The sequence below is a fragment of the Arvicanthis niloticus genome, chromosome 24 (assembly GCF_011762505.2).
Source record: "Arvicanthis niloticus isolate mArvNil1 chromosome 24, mArvNil1.pat.X, whole genome shotgun sequence".
Taxonomy (NCBI): domain Eukaryota; kingdom Metazoa; phylum Chordata; class Mammalia; order Rodentia; family Muridae; genus Arvicanthis; species Arvicanthis niloticus.
Window position 1 is genome coordinate 27,366,291 of NC_133432.1, and position 21,709 is coordinate 27,387,999.

General features: G+C 50.9%; 1 protein-coding gene and 1 long non-coding RNA gene across 2 annotated transcripts in view; both read right to left on the minus strand.

Annotated features, from left to right (window-relative positions):
• Positions 1-58: 58 nt before the first annotated feature.
• LOC143437477 (uncharacterized) lies at positions 59-1,122 on the minus strand. Its single transcript, XR_013106930.1, has 3 exons — positions 1,013-1,122; positions 291-338; positions 59-176 (listed from the first exon to the last, which is right to left on the minus strand). It is a non-coding gene; the product is annotated as an uncharacterized LOC143437477 (long non-coding RNA).
• Positions 1,123-6,401: 5,279 nt separating this feature from the next.
• Positions 6,402-21,709, minus strand: part of LOC143438242 (uncharacterized) — a 35,189-nt gene continuing 19,881 nt past the window's right edge. Inside the window, exons 4-14 of the mRNA XM_076923939.1 lie at positions 20,688-20,981; positions 17,930-18,143; positions 14,821-14,942; positions 14,399-14,457; positions 13,287-13,441; positions 12,231-12,299; positions 11,881-12,043; positions 9,278-9,439; positions 9,022-9,119; positions 7,989-8,068; positions 6,402-6,929 (exon numbers count right to left, since the gene is read on the minus strand). Coding sequence (XP_076780054.1) covers positions 6,888-6,929; positions 7,989-8,068; positions 9,022-9,119; positions 9,278-9,439; positions 11,881-12,043; positions 12,231-12,299; positions 13,287-13,441; positions 14,399-14,457; positions 14,821-14,942; positions 17,930-18,143; positions 20,688-20,981 — 1,458 coding nt within the window. The 3' untranslated portion in view covers positions 6,402-6,887. The remainder of the gene's footprint in view (positions 6,930-7,988; positions 8,069-9,021; positions 9,120-9,277; positions 9,440-11,880; positions 12,044-12,230; positions 12,300-13,286; positions 13,442-14,398; positions 14,458-14,820; positions 14,943-17,929; positions 18,144-20,687; positions 20,982-21,709) is intronic.

Sequence of the window (21,709 nt, forward strand, 5' to 3'; positions counted from 1 at the left end):
ACTACATAGAAAGAACTCCCCCCCCCCACCCCACCCCCCGTCACCACCCCAACAACAACAACAACACAACAACAATGGCGGGGGAGATTGTGTGAATGACCAAACCTCAAATGTACAGGAGTGAGTGGGTTGAGGGCACCATGATTGCCAGGCTGGGCATACACGGGCTCAGGTGCCTATGGTAAGGAAGAGAGGGGGGAGGCTGTGGGCGGGGTTGGAGTGTCCATGACCTCCCTGTGTCGCTTATAAGGCAGGTGCTGGCATGTTGAAAAAGACTCAAGATCCCTCACCAGAGCAGGGGATGGTGGTACAGGCCTGCTAGGATCCTCCTTCGGAGACTGAAGGCAAGAAGAAGAAAGTTCAAGGCCAGCCTGGGCTACTTAGTGACCTCGAGGCCATCCTGGGCTACTTAGTTAGACCTTGTCTCAAAAAGCAAAAAGAGGGCCAGGGCATGACTCAGTGGTAGAGCCCCTGCCTAGAATCCCCCAGTGAGGGGCTGGGGGTGTGGCTCAGTGGTAGAGCCCCTGCCTAGAATCCCCCAGTGAGGGGCTGGGGGTGTGGCTCAGTGGTAGAGCCCCTGCCTAGAATCCCCCAGTGAGGGGCTGGGGGTGTGGCTCAGTGGTAGAGCTCCTGCCTAGAATCCCCCAGTGAGGGGCTGTGGGCGTGGCTCAGTGGTAGAGCCCCTGCCTAGAATCCCCCAGTGAGGGGCTGGGGGTGTGGCTCAGTGGTAGAGCCCCTGCCTAGAATCCCCCAGGGAGGGCTGGGGGCGTGGCTCAGTGGTAGAGCCCCTGCCTAGAATCCCCCAGTGAGGGGCTGTGTGGCTCAGTGGTAGAGCCCCTGCCTAGAATCCCCCAGGGAGGGGCTGGGGGCGTGGCTCAGTGGTAGAGCCCCTGCCTAGAATCCCCTAGTGAGGGGCTGGGGTCGTGGATAAATGGTTAAAGTACTAAGCATGGGCAAGACTCTAGTTTCAATCCTCAGTTCAGGGAAAAAACCAAAACCAAAACCAAACCACCTTCATAAGCAGTCCCCACCGCATCTTGCTGGCTCTCTCTGGTGTCTTCGGCTTGTAGACTCATCATCTTCCTCATCCCATCTCTCTGTGCTAGCTGACGTCCCCTCAGCATGTGTGTCTTTGTGTGCAAACATCCCCTTTTGGTAAGAATACCTTTTTGACTAGGGTCCACCCTCTTTTAGTATGAGCCTATCTGTTTGCTGTCGTCGTTGTTTAAATCTCGGAGACAGGATCTCACTGTGATGCTCAGGGTGTTCTCGTCAGCTTGCCAGGCCCCTTAGATTGTCCCTTCAGCACTCTGGGCAAACCGCCGACCTCTACCTCGGATGCCCTCATTTATGATGTAACAGTCGCTCCGTTTTCCACGTTTAGTTAATTGATGATTAACTAGCGTGTGCACGTCTTTGTGCGTGTGTAGAGCTCAAGCTTACAGGACTCAGTAGCTCTTTGGTGCTGTGGCATGGGTCTCAGGAATCGAACTTGGGTTGGCAGGCTTGGCAGCGCGTGTCTTTACCCCTGAGTCATCCTGCAGGTCCTGGTTGCTCCATTTTTACAAGTGCAACATTAGGGTCCGAAAGAAGTGACCTTCGCACATTTACCTAGGTGACCAGTGGCTGCTGAGTGTGGGGGCTGGGCAGTGTCTGCGTGGCTGAGCGGATGGGAGCAAGCAGGGAAGGGTGACGCCATGCATCATGGGAGCCCACTGAAAATCCTTCTCTTGGTGTGGTGGTGCATACCTGTAATCCTAGCACCCAGGAGGTAGAGGCAGGAAGACCACCTGTTCAAGGTTATCCTCGGCTACATCTCAAGTGGAAGACCAGCCTGGTCTACAAAAGACCCTGTTTCAGATGAAAAGAAAAAGAGGGGAAATGTCCCATTTTATGGATGGGCAGGCTCATGAGAGAGAATTTTTTAAAAATAATATTACTTGTTTTATTTATGTGCATGTGTGTATGCATATGTGTGCATTCCCATGTGTATGTGCATTTATGCATGCGTGTGTTCATGCGTGTGTGTTTGTGGGTGTGTATACATGTGTGTGTGCTCATGTGCATGAATGCTCCAAGGCTTTCTTGCCTTGGCGAGTAAGGTCAAAGACAACTGGCAGGAATTGATTCCCTCCTACCCTGTGTGTCTCAAGAACCACACTCACGTCGTCAGGCTTGGCAGCACGTGCCTTTGCCCGGTGATCCATCTTGCCAGGCCCCTGAGAAGCAATTCTTAAAGCGAAGACATCTAGTGTCAACACACTGAGGGTTTTGAGAGTCAATGCAAAAATGAACCAAGTGTAGGCTCCAGATTTTCTTTTCTTTTTTTAATTTATTTTTTTATATTTTATTTACATTTCAGATGCATCCCCTTTCCCCATTTCCCCTCCCTAGAAAACCCCTATCCCATGCCCCCTTTTCCTTTTTGCTTTTATACATTTTTTAAAAATGTTAATCAAAGGCTTTATAAGTTTGGTAATGCTCAATCAGAAGTGTAACCCAATACCCAACCTAGATATAAAAACTATCTTTGACTGGTGGAGACACGTGAACATCTGCCTCCATGCCCCCCCTCTTTCTCTCTCTTTCTCTCTCTCATCACCTAGCTTCACCCTTCCTGTTAAAATAAAACTTTTCTCTCAAAATGCAATTAGAGCATAGTTATTCCTAATTGTACCAGTGAGGTACAAGATAGTCCTAATACCCAGCCCATCATTTTGTTGACTAACCAGAACCTCTGTCATCTGTCCTAACTAAAGCACTTAGTTTTGAACCTGGCTTTTTTTTTCTTGGCTTTAGAATAAATGTCAGCTGAAAACCATCCACTCAGATCTTTTCTCTCAAAGTAAATAGCCAAGATTGGCTATGAGACTATACGTATTCAACCCCGTCAGAAATTCAGAATGACTGAGTTAACTGAAACTATGGGAAGCACTAAGCATAGCTTCTAAAACTTAGCCAATTGCCGGGCAGTGGTGGCGCACGCCTTTAATCCCAGCACTTGGGAGGCAGAGGCAGGTGGATTTCTGAGTTCGAGGCCAGCCTGGTCTACAGAGTGAGTTCCAGGACAGCCAGGGCTACACAGAGAAACCCTGTCTCGAAAAAACCAAAATATATATATATATATATATATATATATATATATATATATATATATATAGCCAATTTATAGAGACCACTGAACACCTGAAAAGCCCCTATACTACCGAACGTTGGAGCATCAAATCTTCAGCCTTCTGGCCCAGAATCATCTGACAGACCTTAGTGATGCAGAATTATTTTCTAAGGGAATGGCTGAGAAACTGACCAATGCCTGCAGATGCTTAGAGTGAACACGAGGGGGCAGCAGAGTCCAGGCTCTGTCTTAGACTAGGCTCTAAAGTGGCTGGGAGTGAGAGAGAGGCCTTCTAAGGGCAAAATGGACACTCAATCTGCAGACCGGAAGAATAGAAAATGAACATCCCTTTCTTGCCGGGGCCACACCTTTAATTCTAGCACTTAGGAAGCACGTGAATCTATAAGTCAGAGGCCAGCCTGATCTACACAGCAAGTTCTTGGCTGGCCAGTGCTACATAGTGAGACACTGTCTCAAAAAGAAATAAACAAGGGGATGGGAGAGATGTCAGCAGTTAAGAGCACTGGCTGTTCTTCCAGAGGACCTGGGTTCAAGTCCCAGTACCCACAGGGCAGCTCACTATTGTCTGTAACTCCAGTTCCAGGGGACCTGATTCCCTCATACAGACATACATGCAGGCAAAACAGCAATGCATATAAATAAATAAATAAATAAATAAATAGAATCGTCCCCAAGGATTGGAGGTGAAGCTCAATGCGTAAAGTGCTTGTTGTACACGTGTAAAGACCTGAGTTGGGACCCACAGAATCACGTAGAGATGGGCCAGTAGCACACATGTGAAATTCCAGTGTTCCCACATTGGGATGGGAGTCAGAGCCTGGAAGTTGTGACCCAGCTGGTCTGACACAGGCAGCAGTGAACAGGAAGGTATCTTGTCTCAACCAAGATGGGAGGGAAGCCGGAGAACACCCGAGGCTGTTCTCACGTTCTCCGTGGCACACGTGTGACTGCATCCCCCCCCCAAACCTGTACGCTCATACATTTACAAAGCTGAAAAGAATCAAATAAATAAAACTCATGCCTAACAAGCCAGCGAGAATATCTCAGCAGATAAAGGTGCTTGCTGCCAAGCCTGACGACCTGAGTTCAAGTCCACACATTATAGAGAACCGACTCCCACACGTTGTCTTCTGACCACGCGTGTGGTAGCAAGGCACCCGTGTGAACCCCTCGGAGCTCACACAAATACATGTAAGAACAGAACGTCTCCAAAATGGCCAGACTTGTAGCAGCGTAGCGGGCCTGAGGAATGATCTAGTTCTTGTTAGGCCGAAGGTTAGACCGAGTCTAAGTGGTCACGTGACTCCCCACAGCCCTGAGGAGAGAGCTAGAAATATGGGAATCCTGTCTCTTAGGAGCTCTGCCAAGAGACCTGAGCTTTGTCCTAGGGAAAGTGCAGAACCTGGGTTGTTTTTTAAATGTACTATTATTGTGTGTATGTAGAGTGTGTATGTGTGTGTGCTCATGTGTGCATTTGGAGCGTGTATTTGTGTGTGTGCTCGTGTGTGTATGCAGAGTATGTGTGTGTGCTCGTGTGTGTATGTTAAGTGTGTGTGTGTGTATGTGAAGTGTGTATGCATGTGTGTGTATGTGGAGTGTGAGTGTCTGTGCTCATGTATGTGGAGCGTGTGTGCATGTGTGTTCTCATGTGTGTATGTGGAATGTGTGTGTGCATGCACACACATATACATGGAGACCACAGGAGAAAGTCAGGTGACCTGTTACATCACTCTGATTCCTTCAGACGGAGCCCTGGATCTGGAGCTAGGCTGGCAGCTGGGGTTCCAGACAATGTGGGTGCCATGAACAGCTTTTTAATTTTTTTAAAAATGTTTATTTTTCTGAGACAGGGTCACATCATATGGCTCTGTACTCGCTAGTTTTTGTGCCAACTTGATATAAGCTAGAGTCATTATAGAGGAAGGAGCTTCAGTTGAGGAAATGCCTCTGTGACATTCAGCTGAGCTGCAAGGCATTTTCTTAATCAGTGATCACTGGAGGAGGGCCCAGCCCACTGTGAGTGGAGCCATCCCTGGGCTGGTGATCCTGGGTTCTATAAGAGAACAAACAGGCTGAGCAAGCCCTGTGAGGCAAGCCAGTAAGCAGCATCCTCCACGGCCTCTGCATCAGCTCCAGTCTCCAGGTTTCTGCCCTGCTTGAGTTCCTGTCCCGACATCCTCCAAGGATGGATTATGATCAGGAAGTGTAAGCTGAATTAACCCTTTCCTTCCCAACTTGCTTTTTGGTCAATGGTGTTTTAGTTGCAGCAATGGAAACTCTAGCTAAGACAGGCTCTGACTGATTGGAACTCACTCTGTAAACCAGGCTGGACTTGAACTCACAGAGATCTGCCTGCCTCTGTTTCCCAAGTGCTGGGATTAAAGCTTTGTGGCATCGTATCTGACAATCACAGCTTTTAAAAAAAGCATTTAGTACATTTTAATTATTTATTTTGTGTATGTATATGTATGCACATCTGTGCACATACACACATGTGTCACGGTGCACATGTGAAGATCAGAGGACATTGTGAGGGTGTTGATTCTCTCCTACCAGGTCTGCCTTAACAGAAAGTACTTTTAGCCACTGAGCTATCTTGCCAGTTCTCTCCTCTTTTGCTTAACTTGGCTTCTGGGGGATTTCAACACAAGCCTTCATGCTTGCCCAAAAAGCGTTCTTATCCACTGGGCCATCTCTCCAAAACACAGAGAACGCAATCCTCTTCCTGCCTCAGGTGTGTGAGTAGGTGTGGTCCTACCTCATGTCATTCCCCAGAGATCAGCGTGTGATGCTGGAGAAGGTTGGGGGTGGGTCTTTTCTTGGGTGAAGACGCTCCCTCTCATAGTGTTGAAGGTTAATTTACATCCTGGAGGGAAGAGGAGGACAGAGAGCCTAGTACATGCGGTCCAGAGACCTGTGTAGTGTGGCAACTAGAGAAAGTTCTAGAATCTGTGAAATTTGTAATCAATTTGCTTTGGTTACTTTTAGTTATTATAAGCATATATGGGAACGGGGGTTGGAGAGATTATCAAGAGTGTGACTGCTCTTACAGAGGAATTTGAGTTCACTTCCCAGTACTAGGAAAAAAAAGACTCACAATAATAGCCTGTTACTCCAGTCCAGAGGCTCCGATGCCCTCTTCTGGCCATCACGGGCAATTGCACTCATGTGCACATGCACACATACACACACATATGCATAATTAAAAACAAACTAAGTCTTAAAAAATAAACATATAACTGTATTTACATAAGGAAAACTAGGATGCAACAAAATAAAAGCTTTAATCAAACCCAGTCTCAAAAAGAAACTTAAAACTAAGCATGACCTTGTAAAGACAGATAGTGTGTGTTAAAAACAGTGCTTGTCGTGGAGATGGGAGGTAATCTTTCTTAGAAGCATGCTTTGCGGACGGTAAAATGCAATCCAATGTTACAACAATCATCAATGGCCGCGGGTGGGGCGCTGCCCTTGGTGCTGAATATGGTCCCGGGTTAGGAGACCATCTCTGGGGATGGGGTTCCGGGAGGTATCGCCTGCCATCATAACATAGCCACTGCAGTTTCCATACTGTCTGAGCTTCCAGCATCATCTCTCTGGCATCTATTCTTGCTAACTGCAGGGTCTATTCCCCAGTAAGTCTCCACGGGCAATTCTCAGCGTCGGGTGTGTTCCACCATGCTCGGCCAAACGTGCTTCTCCTCGGTCCTCAGCTCCACGGATCCATGCAAAACCGCTTTTTTGTTAGTGTTTACAACGATGTCATGACTACTTGGGGCCTCTGAATCTGGATCTGAAAAGAGAAACGGAAATAGATAAGGGCTGAACAAAGGAGAAATCTAGTTTGGGAAGCATGTAAGACTTGAGTTTATAGAAACTCAGCTGGAACTTTTAAAAAGTTACCTTCCCTCCCTCCCTCCCTCCCTCCCTTCCTTCCTTCCTTTCTGTTTTTCTTTTGAGACAGGGTCTCACTATATATCCCTGGATAGCTTGGAGCTTACTCTGTAGACCAGGCTGGCCTTGGACTCACAGAGATCCACCTGCCTCTGCCTCCTGAGTGCTGGAATTAAAGATGTGTATTATCATGTTGGATCTACATTTGATTTCATGTGCGTGTGTGTACGTGTGTGCACATATGGAGGTCTGAGAACAACAAATGGGAACCAGTTTCCTCTTTGTACCGTGAGGGTCCTGGGAATTAACTCAAGTCATCAGGCCTGTTGGCAATCATCTTTACCCACCAAGCTGTCTTGCCTGCCCTGGAATCTTTGTTTTTTAGAGTCTAGTACAGACAAGTTGCATTCTCTCTTCTTGGCCAGGTGGGTTGATCTCATCTTTATCCCAAGGCTTCTCCAGTCCTCAAATAGTCCACATATTTGAAATAAAATGTTTGGAGACAGAGTCTCATGTAGCCCAGGCTAGCCTTAAACTCATATCATAGTGAAAGAAGACCATGAATTTCTGATCCTCTTGCTTCTAGCTCACCAGTACTGGAGTGGCAAGGCTGTACTAGCAACTTATAAAAGGGCGGGATGGAGATGGGGGTTTCGTGCATGCTAGGCAGATACTCTACCAACTGAGCCCATGCCAGCAGTAAAATATGCCTTAAACGTTATAATGACTTGGTAACATATACCCATAACTCAGCACTCAAGAAGCTGCGGCAGGAGGAGCACAAATTTGATGCCAGCTTGGGCTATGCAGTAAGACCCTGTTTTTACTGAAGTACGCTCTAGAGACCACTGCCTGGACCAACAGGCAAGAGCCTTCTTTGCCGGAGGAGTCTATCAGGTAGAAGGAGCAGTGGGGGGCTCAGGGTACAGGATGGGTGGCTCTTCCAGGTCATTCTTACCTTTCTTTCAGGGTTTATATGAGTTAGAGAAGGCTGGAAGTTGCTGTATACGGAGTCCAAGGGGATGTAGTTTTCTCGTTCTGAGGGAGGAAGGAGCACAAGGAGACAGGTGTTTAGGAAGACAGACGCTCATCATTCCTTCAAGCCCCACTGATGGGGAGGGGGCTCACCCCACAACCATGAAACAAAAACCAATGGGAATGTGACAGACGGCGTAAATCAGGTGCGGCCACTGTGAGTTACACAGAGAAGCTGGGTCTCAGAAAGTACAGAGACACACTGGGCTTGAATATTAGGAGGCCACTTCCTCCAGCCTCCAGAGTGCTGGAAGGAAGGGAAGGCATCCACTACCAGGCCAGTCTTTTTTTTTCTTCTTTTGGAGACAGGGTCTCTTGCACCCCAGGCTGGCCTCAAACTGACTATGTAGCCAAGCACGACTTTGACTCCTGGTTGTCCTGTCTGCTGGGATTACGCAGGTGCACCACCACATCTGATTTATGTGGCACTGGAGGTCAAACGCCACGTAGTCCGCGCATGCTCAGCCAGCACTCTACCCACTGACGCAGACCCACGCAGTCCGCGCATGCTCAGCCAGCACTCTGCCCACTGACGCAGACCCACGCAGTCCGCGCATGCTCAGCCAGCACTCTGCCCACGGACACAGCCCCTCAGCCCTGTTTTTAGAAATTATAATGCTTGTATATATAACCGCTTGCATTTAACAATACATAACCTCCTTTCTGAGATGTAAGTCACTTCTTGACGAGGAAGCTCACTCCTGGGCCCTCGTCTATGTCTCTACAGACATAGCTTTATGCTCTAGAGAAGCCTACACCACTAGTTAGCTCTGTGCCTCCCCTAGGGTGTTTCTGTACAATCCCCATGTTGTATCTGACCCAGGTTCCAGGTAAGCCTTTGGATGTGGCACTAAGTGTTCAGAGATGGAAAATGATCCCAGGACCTTTCCCGGGTCTCCTGTCTCCCACCCTTCCTCTTATTCTGAGTGTGAGCTCCACAGAGATGGCCGATATACCTTCGTTGTGGTCAAAGCCAACGTTGTGGAAGGCTCCTGGAGAGGCTCTGCCTTCCTCTTCACCCCACTTGTACATCTCGGACACTCTGGACCTTTGCCTGTGGGGAGAAAGCGCCACGACACCGTTATGATCAGAGACGAGAGACAAGGGCCCAAGGTGAGCTACGCATCTGCTCCCAGAAGCCCGCCGTCCACCTCGAGGGTGGAGATGGCCGAGGGGGAGAGCGTAGAAAGGAAGAGTGCGCATGCGCCTTACCTTTGTGCCTCTTTTCTGAAGTGGACGGAGAACACAAGGAGGATCACAAGGACCACCAACAGCACTGCCACCCCGGCTCCCCCGAGCCCATACACCAGGCTTTTCTGGATGCCCCGGTCGCAGTTTTCCCCGCTGTACCAGTGAGTATCCGTGGACAGGCAGCTGCAGTAAGAGACGGGGCAGAGGAGAGAGAAGTCAGTCATTGCTCCGGCCTCACGGACACTTAATGAGGTGCGAGTTTGATTGGAGTTCTGAGGAGATGGGCGGGTGACAGGTCCACGTGCAGTCTCTTTAGGCAGGTCCTGTCAGGAGCCCAGTTACAGGCCTTCGCCCCCAACAGTAGTCCGGGACCCAAGGCAGTTGTTCTAACCCTGTTTCCTTCATCTACACCCCAAGCTGGCCCGTCTACCTGCTCACCCAATGTTTTCATTTTCAGTCCTATTTGCGAACACCCTCACCTCCGTTTCTGATCCAGAGCTTGGCTCCCCCCCACCCCCCAAAGCTCTTCTTGTCCAAGCTGCAATCTCTGTGTCCATTTCTTCCCTGAATCAGCTTGGGAGCCTCAGCTGCAAGAAGCCATTCCACCCGGGTTACTGTGGGATAGCAATTCCGGGCTGTGAATTGCTCCTTCTGCTAGCCCTGATTTGCGTGTGTGTGTGTGTGTGTGTGTGTGTGTGCACGCGCGTGCATGTGTGTGTGTGTGCACGCGCGTGCATGTGTGTGTGCGTGCGTGTGCGCGCGTGTGTGTGCGTGTGTCTGTGTATGTGTGTGCGCGCGCGTGTGTGTGCGCGCGCGTGTGTCTGTGTGCGTGTGCGTGTGCGTGCATGTGTGTGTGCGTGCGTGTGCGCGCGTGTGTGTGCGTGTGTCTGTGCATGTGTGTGCGCGCGCGTGTGTCTGTGTGCGTATGTGCACACGCACGTGCGTGTGTGCGTGTGTGTGTGTGCCTGTGTAGACAGAGGCCAACCTCAGGTGTTATTCCTCAGGCACTGCCCTCCTGGTGTTCTTAGATAAGTCTCTACGCAGTTGTAATGGTTTGAGTGAAAAATGTCCCCCACAGTATTTGGATGTTTGACCCCCACTTGGTGATGATGTTCAGGGAGGTTATGGGGACCTTTAAGGTGTGGAGAGCCTGGCTAGAAGTGGTGCGTCTCAAAGTCAGCGTTCAGAGCTTAGAGCCTGACAGCCTCTCGCCATTTCCGGTTTGCTCCCTCAGCTTCCGGTGTGATGAAATGTGATTGGCTAGCTCCTGTCCCGGTTACCTGCGGCCATGCCTTCCATGTCCTTATGAGACCCCCTCCATGGAACCACAAAGCTAAATAAACGCTCTCCCATGAGTTGCTTTGGTCATGGCGTTTTATCGCAGCTGCAGAAGTAATTAATGCACTGGTTTGGAGCTTGAGAAATAGACCAGGCGAGCTGGCCAGCCAGCCCCAGGGATCCGCGTGTCGCCAAAGCTGAGACAGGTTTTTAAAATTACTTTTAATTTTTGAAATAAATTTAGTTTTTATGTATATGAAAGTTGTCCGCATAGACACGTATGTACCATGTGCATGCAGTACCCGTAGCAACCAGAAGAGGGCATAACAGGAGTTAGGAACTGGAGTTACAGGTGGTTGTGAGCCACCGGGAGGGTTCTCTAACTTCTGACATATGTCTCTAGCCCATGCCTGACTTTTTTACCTGGGTGCCAGGGATCTGAACTCAGGCTCTCGTGTTTGCGTGGCAAGCGTTTTTATTAACTGAGCCATCTTCCTAGCCCTCGATGTTTTGGAGACAGAGCCTCTCTGGATAGCTCAGACTGACCTTGAACTCATGATCTTCTGGAGTCTCTACCTCCCAAGCGCTGGCACCACAGACAGGCATCACTAACTCAGTGTTCAGCTGGCAATGCCTTTCTTGACTTTCCTATGTCCCGTGTCTGTGATCGGGCTACGCAGCTTTCCTGTCCCCATGAAGACACGTAGCTTACTTTACCTATTTCTGTAGCAGGGGCCATTTAAAAAAAAATATGAAATTGAGACTGGAGAGATGGCTCAGTGGTTAAGAGCACTGACTTGCTCTTCCAGAGGTCCTGAGTTCAATTCCCAGCAACCACGTGGTGGCTCACAACCATCTGTAATGGGATCCGATGCCCTCTTCTGGTGTGTCTGAATATAGTTACAGTGTACTCATTATAAAAATAAATTTATAATTCTGAAAAAAATATCTCTCTCTCTCTCTCTCTCTGTGTGTGTGTGTGTGTGTGTGTGTGTGTGTTCTGGAGGTTAGAGAACTTGCAAATGTTGATTCTCTCCTTCTACCTTCTACCGTGTGGATCGAGGGATTAACTGGGGCTTGGTGGCAAGCACCTTTCCCACCTGTCCTCATCCTCTGAGAAGGAGGCCCTGTATTCTCGGTTAGCCTGGGAGCCTCCTGACGCTGGAACATCACTTACTCTGTCCTGGAGGGTTTTTTTCCTATCAGGTCGGACAGTTCCTGATCCACTTTAGTCACTCTGGACTGGGCCCCACCCAACCTGACTCTTTCACAACTGTGTACTTTCAGGGGCTGTAGGGATAGAATCTCATGACCTTGACAACCACATGGGCGAAGCAGGTACTCACAGGCACCGGGCTCCACTTCGCTGCAGCTGGCATTTGCCGTAGCTGCAGTTCTTGGAGGTACTGTAGCCGGACGAGCAAGGCGTGATACAGTACCACTTATTGTTCTTGAGCCCCAGTGTGACAAACTGTGCAAAGTCCTCTCCAGCCTCCTTCTTGCACATCTCTGAGGGGGGGCGGCATGGAAGAACAGCTAAGAACCAGGAGGCCAGGCCTGGCTCCTCCCTGGCAGGTTTCTCCCTACCCAGCTCTTCCCTTCCTGGCTCCTCCCTGCCTTCTGCCCTGCTCCTCCCTGCCCCACCTCTCTGCCCCTCCAGCCTTTCCCAGAACAAGTCCTGTCATATTATACATACCCTCAGGATTGACACTGACTGTGGCACTGCTTTGCACCCGGGTGGCAGTTGAGTTGAAACACAGTAGAGCTGTGAATGAGACACATGAAGCCCTTTATCACAGAGGCTCCTTTGGCACCTCCGATGTGTACGGGTGGGGGGAAGGACCAAGATAGTGCAGTGAGCTGTTCTCTGCAAGCTTGTGTGTTTGGACACTTGGTTTCCAGATGCTGCTGCTGTTTGGGTAGGTTGTGGAACCTTTGGGAGAGGTCATGGGGCTTCCCTAGTTCAATGTAGGAGACCATGTCGCTTTCATCTGCGCCCTCTGCTTTGAGAATTTTGTTTATTTATTTATTTATCCATTTATTTATTTAAGACAGGATTTCACTGGGCATGTAGCCCTGGCTGTCCTGGAACTCAATATGTGACCAGGTTGGTCTCGAATTCACAAAGACCCGCCTGCTTCTGCCTCCCCAAGGGCTGAGTTCAAAGACAGCCACGGCAGAAGCCGAAATCAGAGCTCCCTAAGGAATGGCAGACAGCAGGCTTCGGCTACCACAGGGCTGCCCGAGGCCATGTCTTCCCATCCAGGGGAGACTGTATCTCACAAACCAGGAGCCAACGAAATCCTTCCTCTTTTGAGTGGTCTCTGCCAAGCTTGACCACAACACTTTTTAACTGGTAGGTGTGGACGTAGAGAACTCAGGAGGGGACGCCGGGCTCCTACTCCAGACGGTCACACTCAGGATCCCTTGGTTCCTCTTCGGCCCTCACCTCCTCTGCCACAACCCCCACACTCCTCATGGTATTACGTAGTAACCATGTGATGCCTCAGCATCCAGCAGCCCCACCTGCCTCAGTCCCCTTGGTATTGACAGTCTGCAGGAATTCTCCATCCTAGGCTGCTCGGTGCCCTCCCATCCAAGGCTTTCTTGGATCGAGACAGGACCGACAAGACCCAGCTCTGGACACAGATCCCAGTGTCCCACAATCTCCACCTGCCTTCTTTCATGACACCTCACCTGTCTCTCTCAGGTGGAGACATTAATGGGTTGCTCTCCCTCCAGGACACTTTACCTGAACAGTTGTTGTTAGCATCTTGTACTTGAAGGTTTGTCGCGTTCTTGATTTTCACCTCCAGGTCACTGACAATGTTTTCTAACGTGTTTTCGAATCCTGGTGTATACTGGGCCTTCAGGATGACGTCATAATCCACCACGATGCTGCCTTTGCTGGGGAGAGAGGGGTGGTACACTTGAGCACCCTCCTATGGCCATCCCTGCTGCTCATCCTTCCCATCCCTTCCCTGAACAGGAACTGCCTCTTCTACAGTCCAGGCAAGGATTCCAGCCAAGAGGATTGAGAACTCGAGGCTAACCTGGGCTATGTAGTGAGTTCAAGCTAGCCTAGAGTCCAGAGCAAGGTTTTTAATCAGGAAAGACAGAGAGATGAAGAGGATGACAGGGATGAGGGGAGATAGAAAGAGACAGAAGCACACACAGAGAAACACAGACAGACAGACAGACAGACAGACAGACAGACAGACAGACAGACATGTATGTATATATGTCTTGGGGAGCTCTGGAGAGATAGCTGAGCTAGCTAATGAAGTCTCTGTTGTATTAAGATGAGGCACTGGATTCAGGTGCTCAGGTAAAAGCTGGATGGCATGGCATCTGTAACCCCGGCACCAGGGGGAGCAGAGACTGGTGATCTTGAAGACTTGGAGATCCTTGATCTCCTTGGCCAGTAAGCCTAGCCAAACGGATGAACCCCTGACTAAGTGAGAGCCCCAGTCACTAACAATAGGAAGAAGAGAGGAAGGCGCCCATTGTGGGCATCCAGCTTCCACATGTATCCACGTGTGTGCACGTGTACCTACATAACACACACGCACACACACGCACACGTGCGCACACACATTTGGTTAGACAAAGAGATAGCTAGCATATGCACACTGGGAAAAAAAAATCACACAAGGACTCAGGCAAAAGGCACTGTACTTGATCTTAGACTTCCAGGGACTTCCAGAGCTGTGAGCTCAGAAAATGTTACTGTTCTTCAAGCTACAGCCACTGGTGTCCCTGCACAGAACCCACTGTGGGGTGATGCAGGCAGCCCCCCAAATGGCCTCTGTAATCATGATCCTTGCTCCTGTGCAAAGGGCCCTCTTTCTTCCAGGTACTCACCTCAGATTTTTGATGATAACTCCTTCATACTCGGGGATACCAGCATAAATCAACGCCATCTGCAAGGTGAGGCGACACGTCATCCAGAGGTCCCACCTCGGGGATTTTCTTTGGATATCAGCTCTCCCAATCCTCATCCCACCCGTCAGTGACAGAGACCGAATAGAAAGTTCTCTTGTCAAGAGACCAGGTCTGTCTTGCTACCCTTTTGCAGCTCTCAGGCAAACCCTGTTTCCCATCCCTCACCTGTCCTGGCTAGCTCTGAGGACCTGGGGAAGCTGAGAAGAATATTCATCTAACATATCCAGCTGCCATCTTAACCCCTCCAGACTCCTCCCAGGGATTGAGGGTGGGAATGGGGGTAGGGGTGGAGCGGGGTGGAGAGCTGAAGGGCCCTTGGGGGGAAGTTCTCTCAGGATTACCTGCTCTGTGAATGTCTTATTGAAGTCACTGAATTCTTTGGAGCTTTTGTCCTGTAGTTTGTTGGTATAGTTTTGACTGGTTACTGTCACGCTCGATTCCACGGATGCAGAGAATGTCTGTTCTAAGTGGGACAGACAGGAGCGTTGACCACTGAGATGGACCCTTACCAGTGACATCCTCAGTCCCTGAAGGCCCACCCTGGGTACAGGGAGTGAGTGACACAGGGCCTCCTCCAACATATTGTCCCCTGGAGGAAGCGGGCCATAGTATACTCCTTGGGGCTTATGGATGGCAACTTATTGGATCTAGAGGTTCCCCCCCCCACCAGCCCCCACTATGGTAGAGTTATATCCTGACAAGTCCACTGCCGATGGAATGTTTCATAAATTACAAATGTTCTTAACCTGGGCTGGAGAGATGGCTCAGTGGTTAAGAGCATTAACTGCTCTTCCAGAGGTCCTGAGTTCAATTCCCAGCAACCACATGGTGGCTCACAATCATCTGTAATGTGATCTGATGCCCTCTTCTGGTGTGTCTGAAGACACAGTACTCACTCATACACATAAAATAAATGAATAAATGAATATTTAAAAAATGTTCTTAACCTGGGCATTAATTAATCTGGGGGTGTAGTTTAGTGAGTGGTAGAATGTTTGCTTAGGATGCACAAAGCATGTCTACACACACGCACCTGCACGTACACACACACCTGCACGTACACACACACACACACACATGCACCTGCACATACACACACACACACACGCACCTGCACGCACACACACACATGCACCTGCACGTACACACACACACACACACACGCACGCACGCACCTGCACGCACACACACACACACGCACCTGCACGCACACACACACACATGCACCTGCACGCACACACACACACACACACACACACACACGCACGCACCTGCACGTACACACACACACACACACACACGCACGTACGCACCTGCACGCACACACACACACACACCCACACACACACACACACACCCACACACACCTGCTCCTGTAAGCCGCAGCACACTCTTGTTCAGCAGCGCAACCTGCTTGATTGTTTCTTTTTGTTTGAGACAACTATCTTTCTGTGTATCCTCGGCTGGTCTGGACCTCACTATGTAGACCAGGCTAGCCTAGAGCTCATAGAGATCCTTCTGCCTCTGCATCTGCTAAACCCTGGGATTGAAGGTGTGTGCCCCCACACCCAGTCTGATCGCTCGTGTGTGTCCATGTGTCTGACTGTGCGATCTACACCTCAGCATTTCCAGATAGCATGGCTCCACACTGCACCAGCCCAGGGGAAGACTCGCATTCGAAATTTGAAGTAGGGTTTCTGCAGAACAGCTACCGTTGTTTCAGCATGGTAAAAACAGATTCCCATTCTCTGTCTGTCTGTCTGTCTGTCTGTCTGTCTGTCTCTGTGTGTGTGCATGTGGGAGTGTGCTCATAAAGCCGCACATGGAGGTCAGAGGTCAACGTGCAGTGTCTTCCTTAAACACTTTCCATCTTTTTTCTTTTTTTGAGACAGGGTCTCTCGTGGAACCTGGAGCTCATCGGTCTGGGGAGGCCGGCTGACGAGCAAGCTGCAGGAACCCACTGTTCTCTGTGCACACACACCCAGACTCACACTGGAATTATGGGTATGCACTGCCACACCCAGCGTTTTACTTGGGTGCAGGCGATCATCGGACTCCTGTGGCAAGCATTTTACCAGCTGAGCCGTCTCTCCAGCCCTTGATTCCTGTTTATTCTTGTTTAATTTTTTGTTTGTATGTAGAGGGGCCTGTGTGCGCTCATGCATGCAGTGGCATGTGTGTGGCGACCAGAGGACAGCTGGTGGGAACCAGTTCTCTCCTTCCGCCATGTGGGTTTCAGGGATTGAACTCTCTTGCTGTCAGGCTTGGTGACAAGAGCATCTTGCTCGCTTCTGGGTTTCGTTCGTTTGTTTGTTGTTGTTTGTTTATTTAAAAAAGTATTTTTAAGTCTTTACCACTAGGTAAACTTAAGACCGGGTGACTGGTCAGTGGTCCGTGATTAACAGTGTGTGTTGCTTTGGTAGGGGACCGGAGTTCAGCTCCCAGCACCTGTGTCAGGCAGCTCACAAACACCTATAACTCAAGTTCCAGGTGATCCAGCACTTTCTTCTGGCCTCTGTGGGGGCCCACAGCTTTGGCACTTGCACACGCGTGCACATACACGCACACAAAGAAATCTTTTTTAAAAATGGGTCATAAAGAAGTAGGGCAAGGACCGGTGTCTGCTGGGGACTTCTTAGGCTTGGTATTGGGGAGAGTCAGCCCCGCCCACACTGAGGAGAGCCACGCCCACACTGAGGAGGGATAGCACCTCCCACACTGGGTCAAGAGCCCCGCCCACGCTGGGGAAAGCCCCGCCCACACTGAGGAGGGAGAGCCCCGCCCACGCTGGGGAGTGAGCCCCGCCCACACTGAGGAGGGAGAGCCCCGCCCACGCTGGGGAGTGAGCCCCGCCCACACTGAGGAGGGAGAGCCCCGCCCACGCTGGGGAGTGAGCCCCGCCCACACAGAGGAGGGAGAGCCCCGCCCACACTGAGGAGGGAGAGCCCCGCCCACGCTGGGGAGTGAGCCCCGCCCACGCTGAGGAGGGAGAACCCCGCCCACACTGGGGAGAGCCCCGCCCACACTGAGGAGGGAGAGCCCCGCCCACGCTGAGGAGGGAGAGCCCCGCCCACACTGAGGAGGGAGAGCCCCGCCCACACTGGGGAGAGCCCCGCCCACACCGGGGAGGGAGAGCCCCGCCCACACTGAGGAGGGAGAGCCCCGCCCACGCTGGGGAGTGAGCCCCGCCCACACAGAGGAGGGAGAGCCCCGCCCACACTGAGGAGGGAGAGCCCCGCCCACGCTGGGGAGTGAGCCCCGCCCACGCTGAGGAGGGAGAGCCCCGCCCACGCTGGGGAGTGAGCCCCGCCCACACTGAGGAGGGAGAACCCCGCCCACACTGGGGAGAGCCCCGCCCACGCTGAGGAGGGAGAGCCCCGCCCACGCTGGGGAGTGAGCCCCGCCCACGCTGAGGAGGGAGAGCCCCGCCCACACCGTGTAGTCTCTTACCTATCTCTAAGCTCTCCACCACTTCCTCGCACGTCGGCCCGTAGAAGAGGCTGGTGCACTGACATTTGACCCCATCCCACTTGCCTCCATTCATGCAGTTGACCACGGGGACGCTCGTCTCACAGCGATCCCCCGCGAAGCCATTGGGGCATTCGCATCGCTCACCGGTCCAGCGCCCTCCGTTCAAGCAATTCACTGCAAAGGACAGCGAGCTCTGGCACACGCACTTCCAGAGAACGTCACAATGTGACGCGTTTCAGACGCGGTGACCCGCCCTCTCTCCTTCGTTGTTTTTTATCCCCCCCCGCCGTCTTTCTTTTTTTCTTTTCTTTCCCTCCTTCCCTCTTTCTCAATTTTGAGGGAGACTATGGAGAATCCCTTACATTATGAAAGGCATGCTTCATACAAAATATAATATATAACACGTAATAATATAATATATAACAAATATATAACAAATATATAACAAATATATAACAAATATAAAATATAACAAAATATAATATATAACACGTAATACCACATTTACTGCGAGGTGAAAGAGCAAGTGCTGGGGGGAACCAGAGGAGGACTGCGCATGCGCAGCGGGGAAGGGGCGGAGTCTGACTCTTCACCTGCGTTAACCAACAGTTCAGGCAGCACAGACTTGAGCAAAACTTTTCATAAATAAAAGACAGATGGAGGTGGAAAACAGGAGCCACAAGCTTCTGGAACAGCCATCCACACCAAGGTGGCAATGACAAGACCAAAGAGTGAAAAAACCACAAATAAAAAAATTAATGAAATAATAGCATTAAAAAAAGAGAGACACGAGAAAGACAAGAAAAACATGATACTGTGGGGAGTTTTCAGTGTGTGTGTGTGTGTGTGTGTGTGTGTGTATGAGTGTGTGTGTGTGTGTGTATGAGTGTGTGTGTGTGTGTCTGTGTGTGTGTGTGTGTGTGTGTGTGTGTGTGTGTGTATGAGTGTGTAGAGGTGTATGTGAGTGTGTAGGTATGTGTCAGTGTGTATATGAGTGTCTTTAGTGTAACTATATGTATGTATGTGAGTGGGTGTGTGTGAGTGAGAAAGAGAGTGTGTGTGTCTGTCTGTGTGAAAATAAACAATGGAACAAGTGCTGTAGGAGACATTATAAAGAGGAAAAACCACCACAGTGTACGAAAGGACATGGAAAAAACGCCTCATCTATGAAGAAAACAACAAACAAAAAAAGATGCATTGACACATTTGTAGGTTAAACCAGAAACAACAGGGCAAAGGACGACGGGGGAAAAACAAAAATGAGATGAAAAAAGAAATATGAGATATGAGAGTAACAATTTATGAAACACAGAAAAATGAGACTCAAAAGAAAGACGAAGTGAAAAAGAAAATTAGCAAGAGGATGGCAGCTTAAAGAGAGAGAGAAAGTTAAATATATAAAGAAAATCATAAAAAACACAGTTGATAAGAAAACCTACATAAAAACTAGAGAAAAAAACTTACCTGCAGTAGTGGTGGGTCCTAAAGTGGTGGTGACAACAGGAGTGGTGGTAACGACAGGAGTGGTGGTGACAGGGGTGGTGGTAACGACAGGAGTGGTGGTGACAACAGGAGTGGTGGTGACATCAGGAGTGGTGGTGAAATCAGGAGTGGTGGTGATGTCAGGAGTGGTGGTGACATCAGGGGTGGTGGTGACATCAGGAGTGGTGGTGACATCAGGGGTGGTGGTGATGTCAGGGGTGGTGGTGACATCAGGGGTGGTGGTGACATCAGGAGTGGTGGTGACATCAGGAGTGGTGGTGACATCAGGAGTGGTGGTGACATCAGGGGTGGTGGTGACATCAGGAGTGGTGGTGAAATCAGGAGTGGTGGTGATGTCAGGAGTGGTGGTGACATCAGGGGTGGTGGTGACATCAGGGGTGGTGGTGATGTCAGGGGTGGTGGTGACATCAGGGGTGGTGGTGACATCAGGAGTGGTGGTGACATCAGGGGTGGTGGTGATGTCAGGAGTGGTGGTGACATCAGGGGTGGTGGTGACATCAGGAGTGGTGGTGACATCAGGGGTGGTGGTGATGTCAGGGGTGGTGGTGACATCAGGGGTGGTGGTGATGTCAGGAGTGGTGGTGACATCAGGGGTGGTGGTGACATCAGGAGTGGTGGTGACTTCTGGGGTGGTGGTTACATCAGGAGTGGTGGTGACATCAGGAGTGGTGGTGACTTCTGGGGTGGTGGTGACAACAGGAGTGGTGGTAACGACAGGAGTGGTGGTGACATCAGGAGTGGTGGTGACATCAGGAGTGGTGGTGACTTCTGGGGTGGTGGTGACATCGGGAGTGGTGGTGACGTCAGGGGTGGTGGTGACAACAGGAGTGGTGGTAACGACAGGAGTGGTGGTGACATCAGGAGTGGTGGTGACATCACGAGTGGTGGTGACATCAGGGGTGGTGGTGACATCAGGAGTGGTGGTGATGTCAGGAGTGGTGGTGACATCAGGGGTGGTGGTGACATCAGGGGTGGTGGTGATGTCAGGGGTGGTGGTGACATCAGGGGTGGTGGTGACATCAGGAGTGGTGGTGACATCAGGGGTGGTGGTGATGTCAGGGGTGGTGGTGACATCAGGGGTGGTGGTGATGTCAGGAGTGGTGGTGACATCAGGGGTGGTGGTTACATCAGGAGTGGTGATAACATCAGGAGTGGTGGTGAAATCAGGAGTGGTGGTGATGTCAGGAGTGGTGGTGACATCAGGGGTGGTGGTGACATCAGGAGTGGTGATAACATCAGGAGTGGTGGTGAAATCAGGAGTGGTGGTGATGTCAGGAGTGGTGGTGACATCAGGGGTGGTGGTGATGTCAGGGGTGGTGGTGACATAAGGGGTGGTGGTGATGTCAGGAGTGGTGGTGACATCAGGGGTGGTGGTTACATCAGGAGTGGTGGTGACATCAGGAGTGGTGGTGACTTCTGGGGTGGTGGTGACATCGGGAGTGGTGGTGACATCAGGGGTGGTGGTGACATCAGGAGTGGTGGTGACATCAGGAGTGGTGGTGACATCAGGAGTGGTGGTGACATCAGGGGTGGTGGTGACATCAGGAGTGGTGGTGACATCAGGGGTGGTGGTGATGTCAGGGGTGGTGGTGACATCAGGGGTGGTGGTGACATCAGGAGTGGTGGTGACATCAGGAGTGGTGGTGACATCAGGAGTGGTGGTGACATCAGGAGTGGTGGTGACATCAGGGGTGGTGGTGACTTCTGGGGTGGTGGTGACATCACGAGTGGTGGTGACTTCTGGGGTGGTGGTGACATCAGGAGTGCTGGTGACATCAGGGGTGGTGGTGACATCAGGAGTGGTGGTGACATCAGGGGTGGTGGTGATGTCAGGGGTGGTGGTGACATCAGGGGTGGTGGTGACATCAGGAGTGGTGGTAACATCAGGAGTGGTGGTGACAACAGGAGTGGTGGTGACATCAGGAGTGGTGGTGACATCAGGAGTGGTGGTGACATCAGGGGTGGTGGTGACATCAGGGGTGGTGGTGACATCAGGGGTGGTGGTGACATCAGGGGTGGTGGTGACGTCAGGGGTGGTGGTGATGTCAGGGGTGGTGGTGACATCAGGGGTGGTGGTGACATCAGGAGTGGTGGTGACATCAGGGGTGGTGGTGACATCAGGGGTGGTGGTGACATCAGGAGTGGTGGTGACATCAGGGGTGGTGGTGATGTCAGGAGTGGTGGTGACATCAGGGGTGGTGGTGACATCAGGAGTGGTGGTGACATCAGGGGTGGTGGTGACATCAGGAGTGGTGG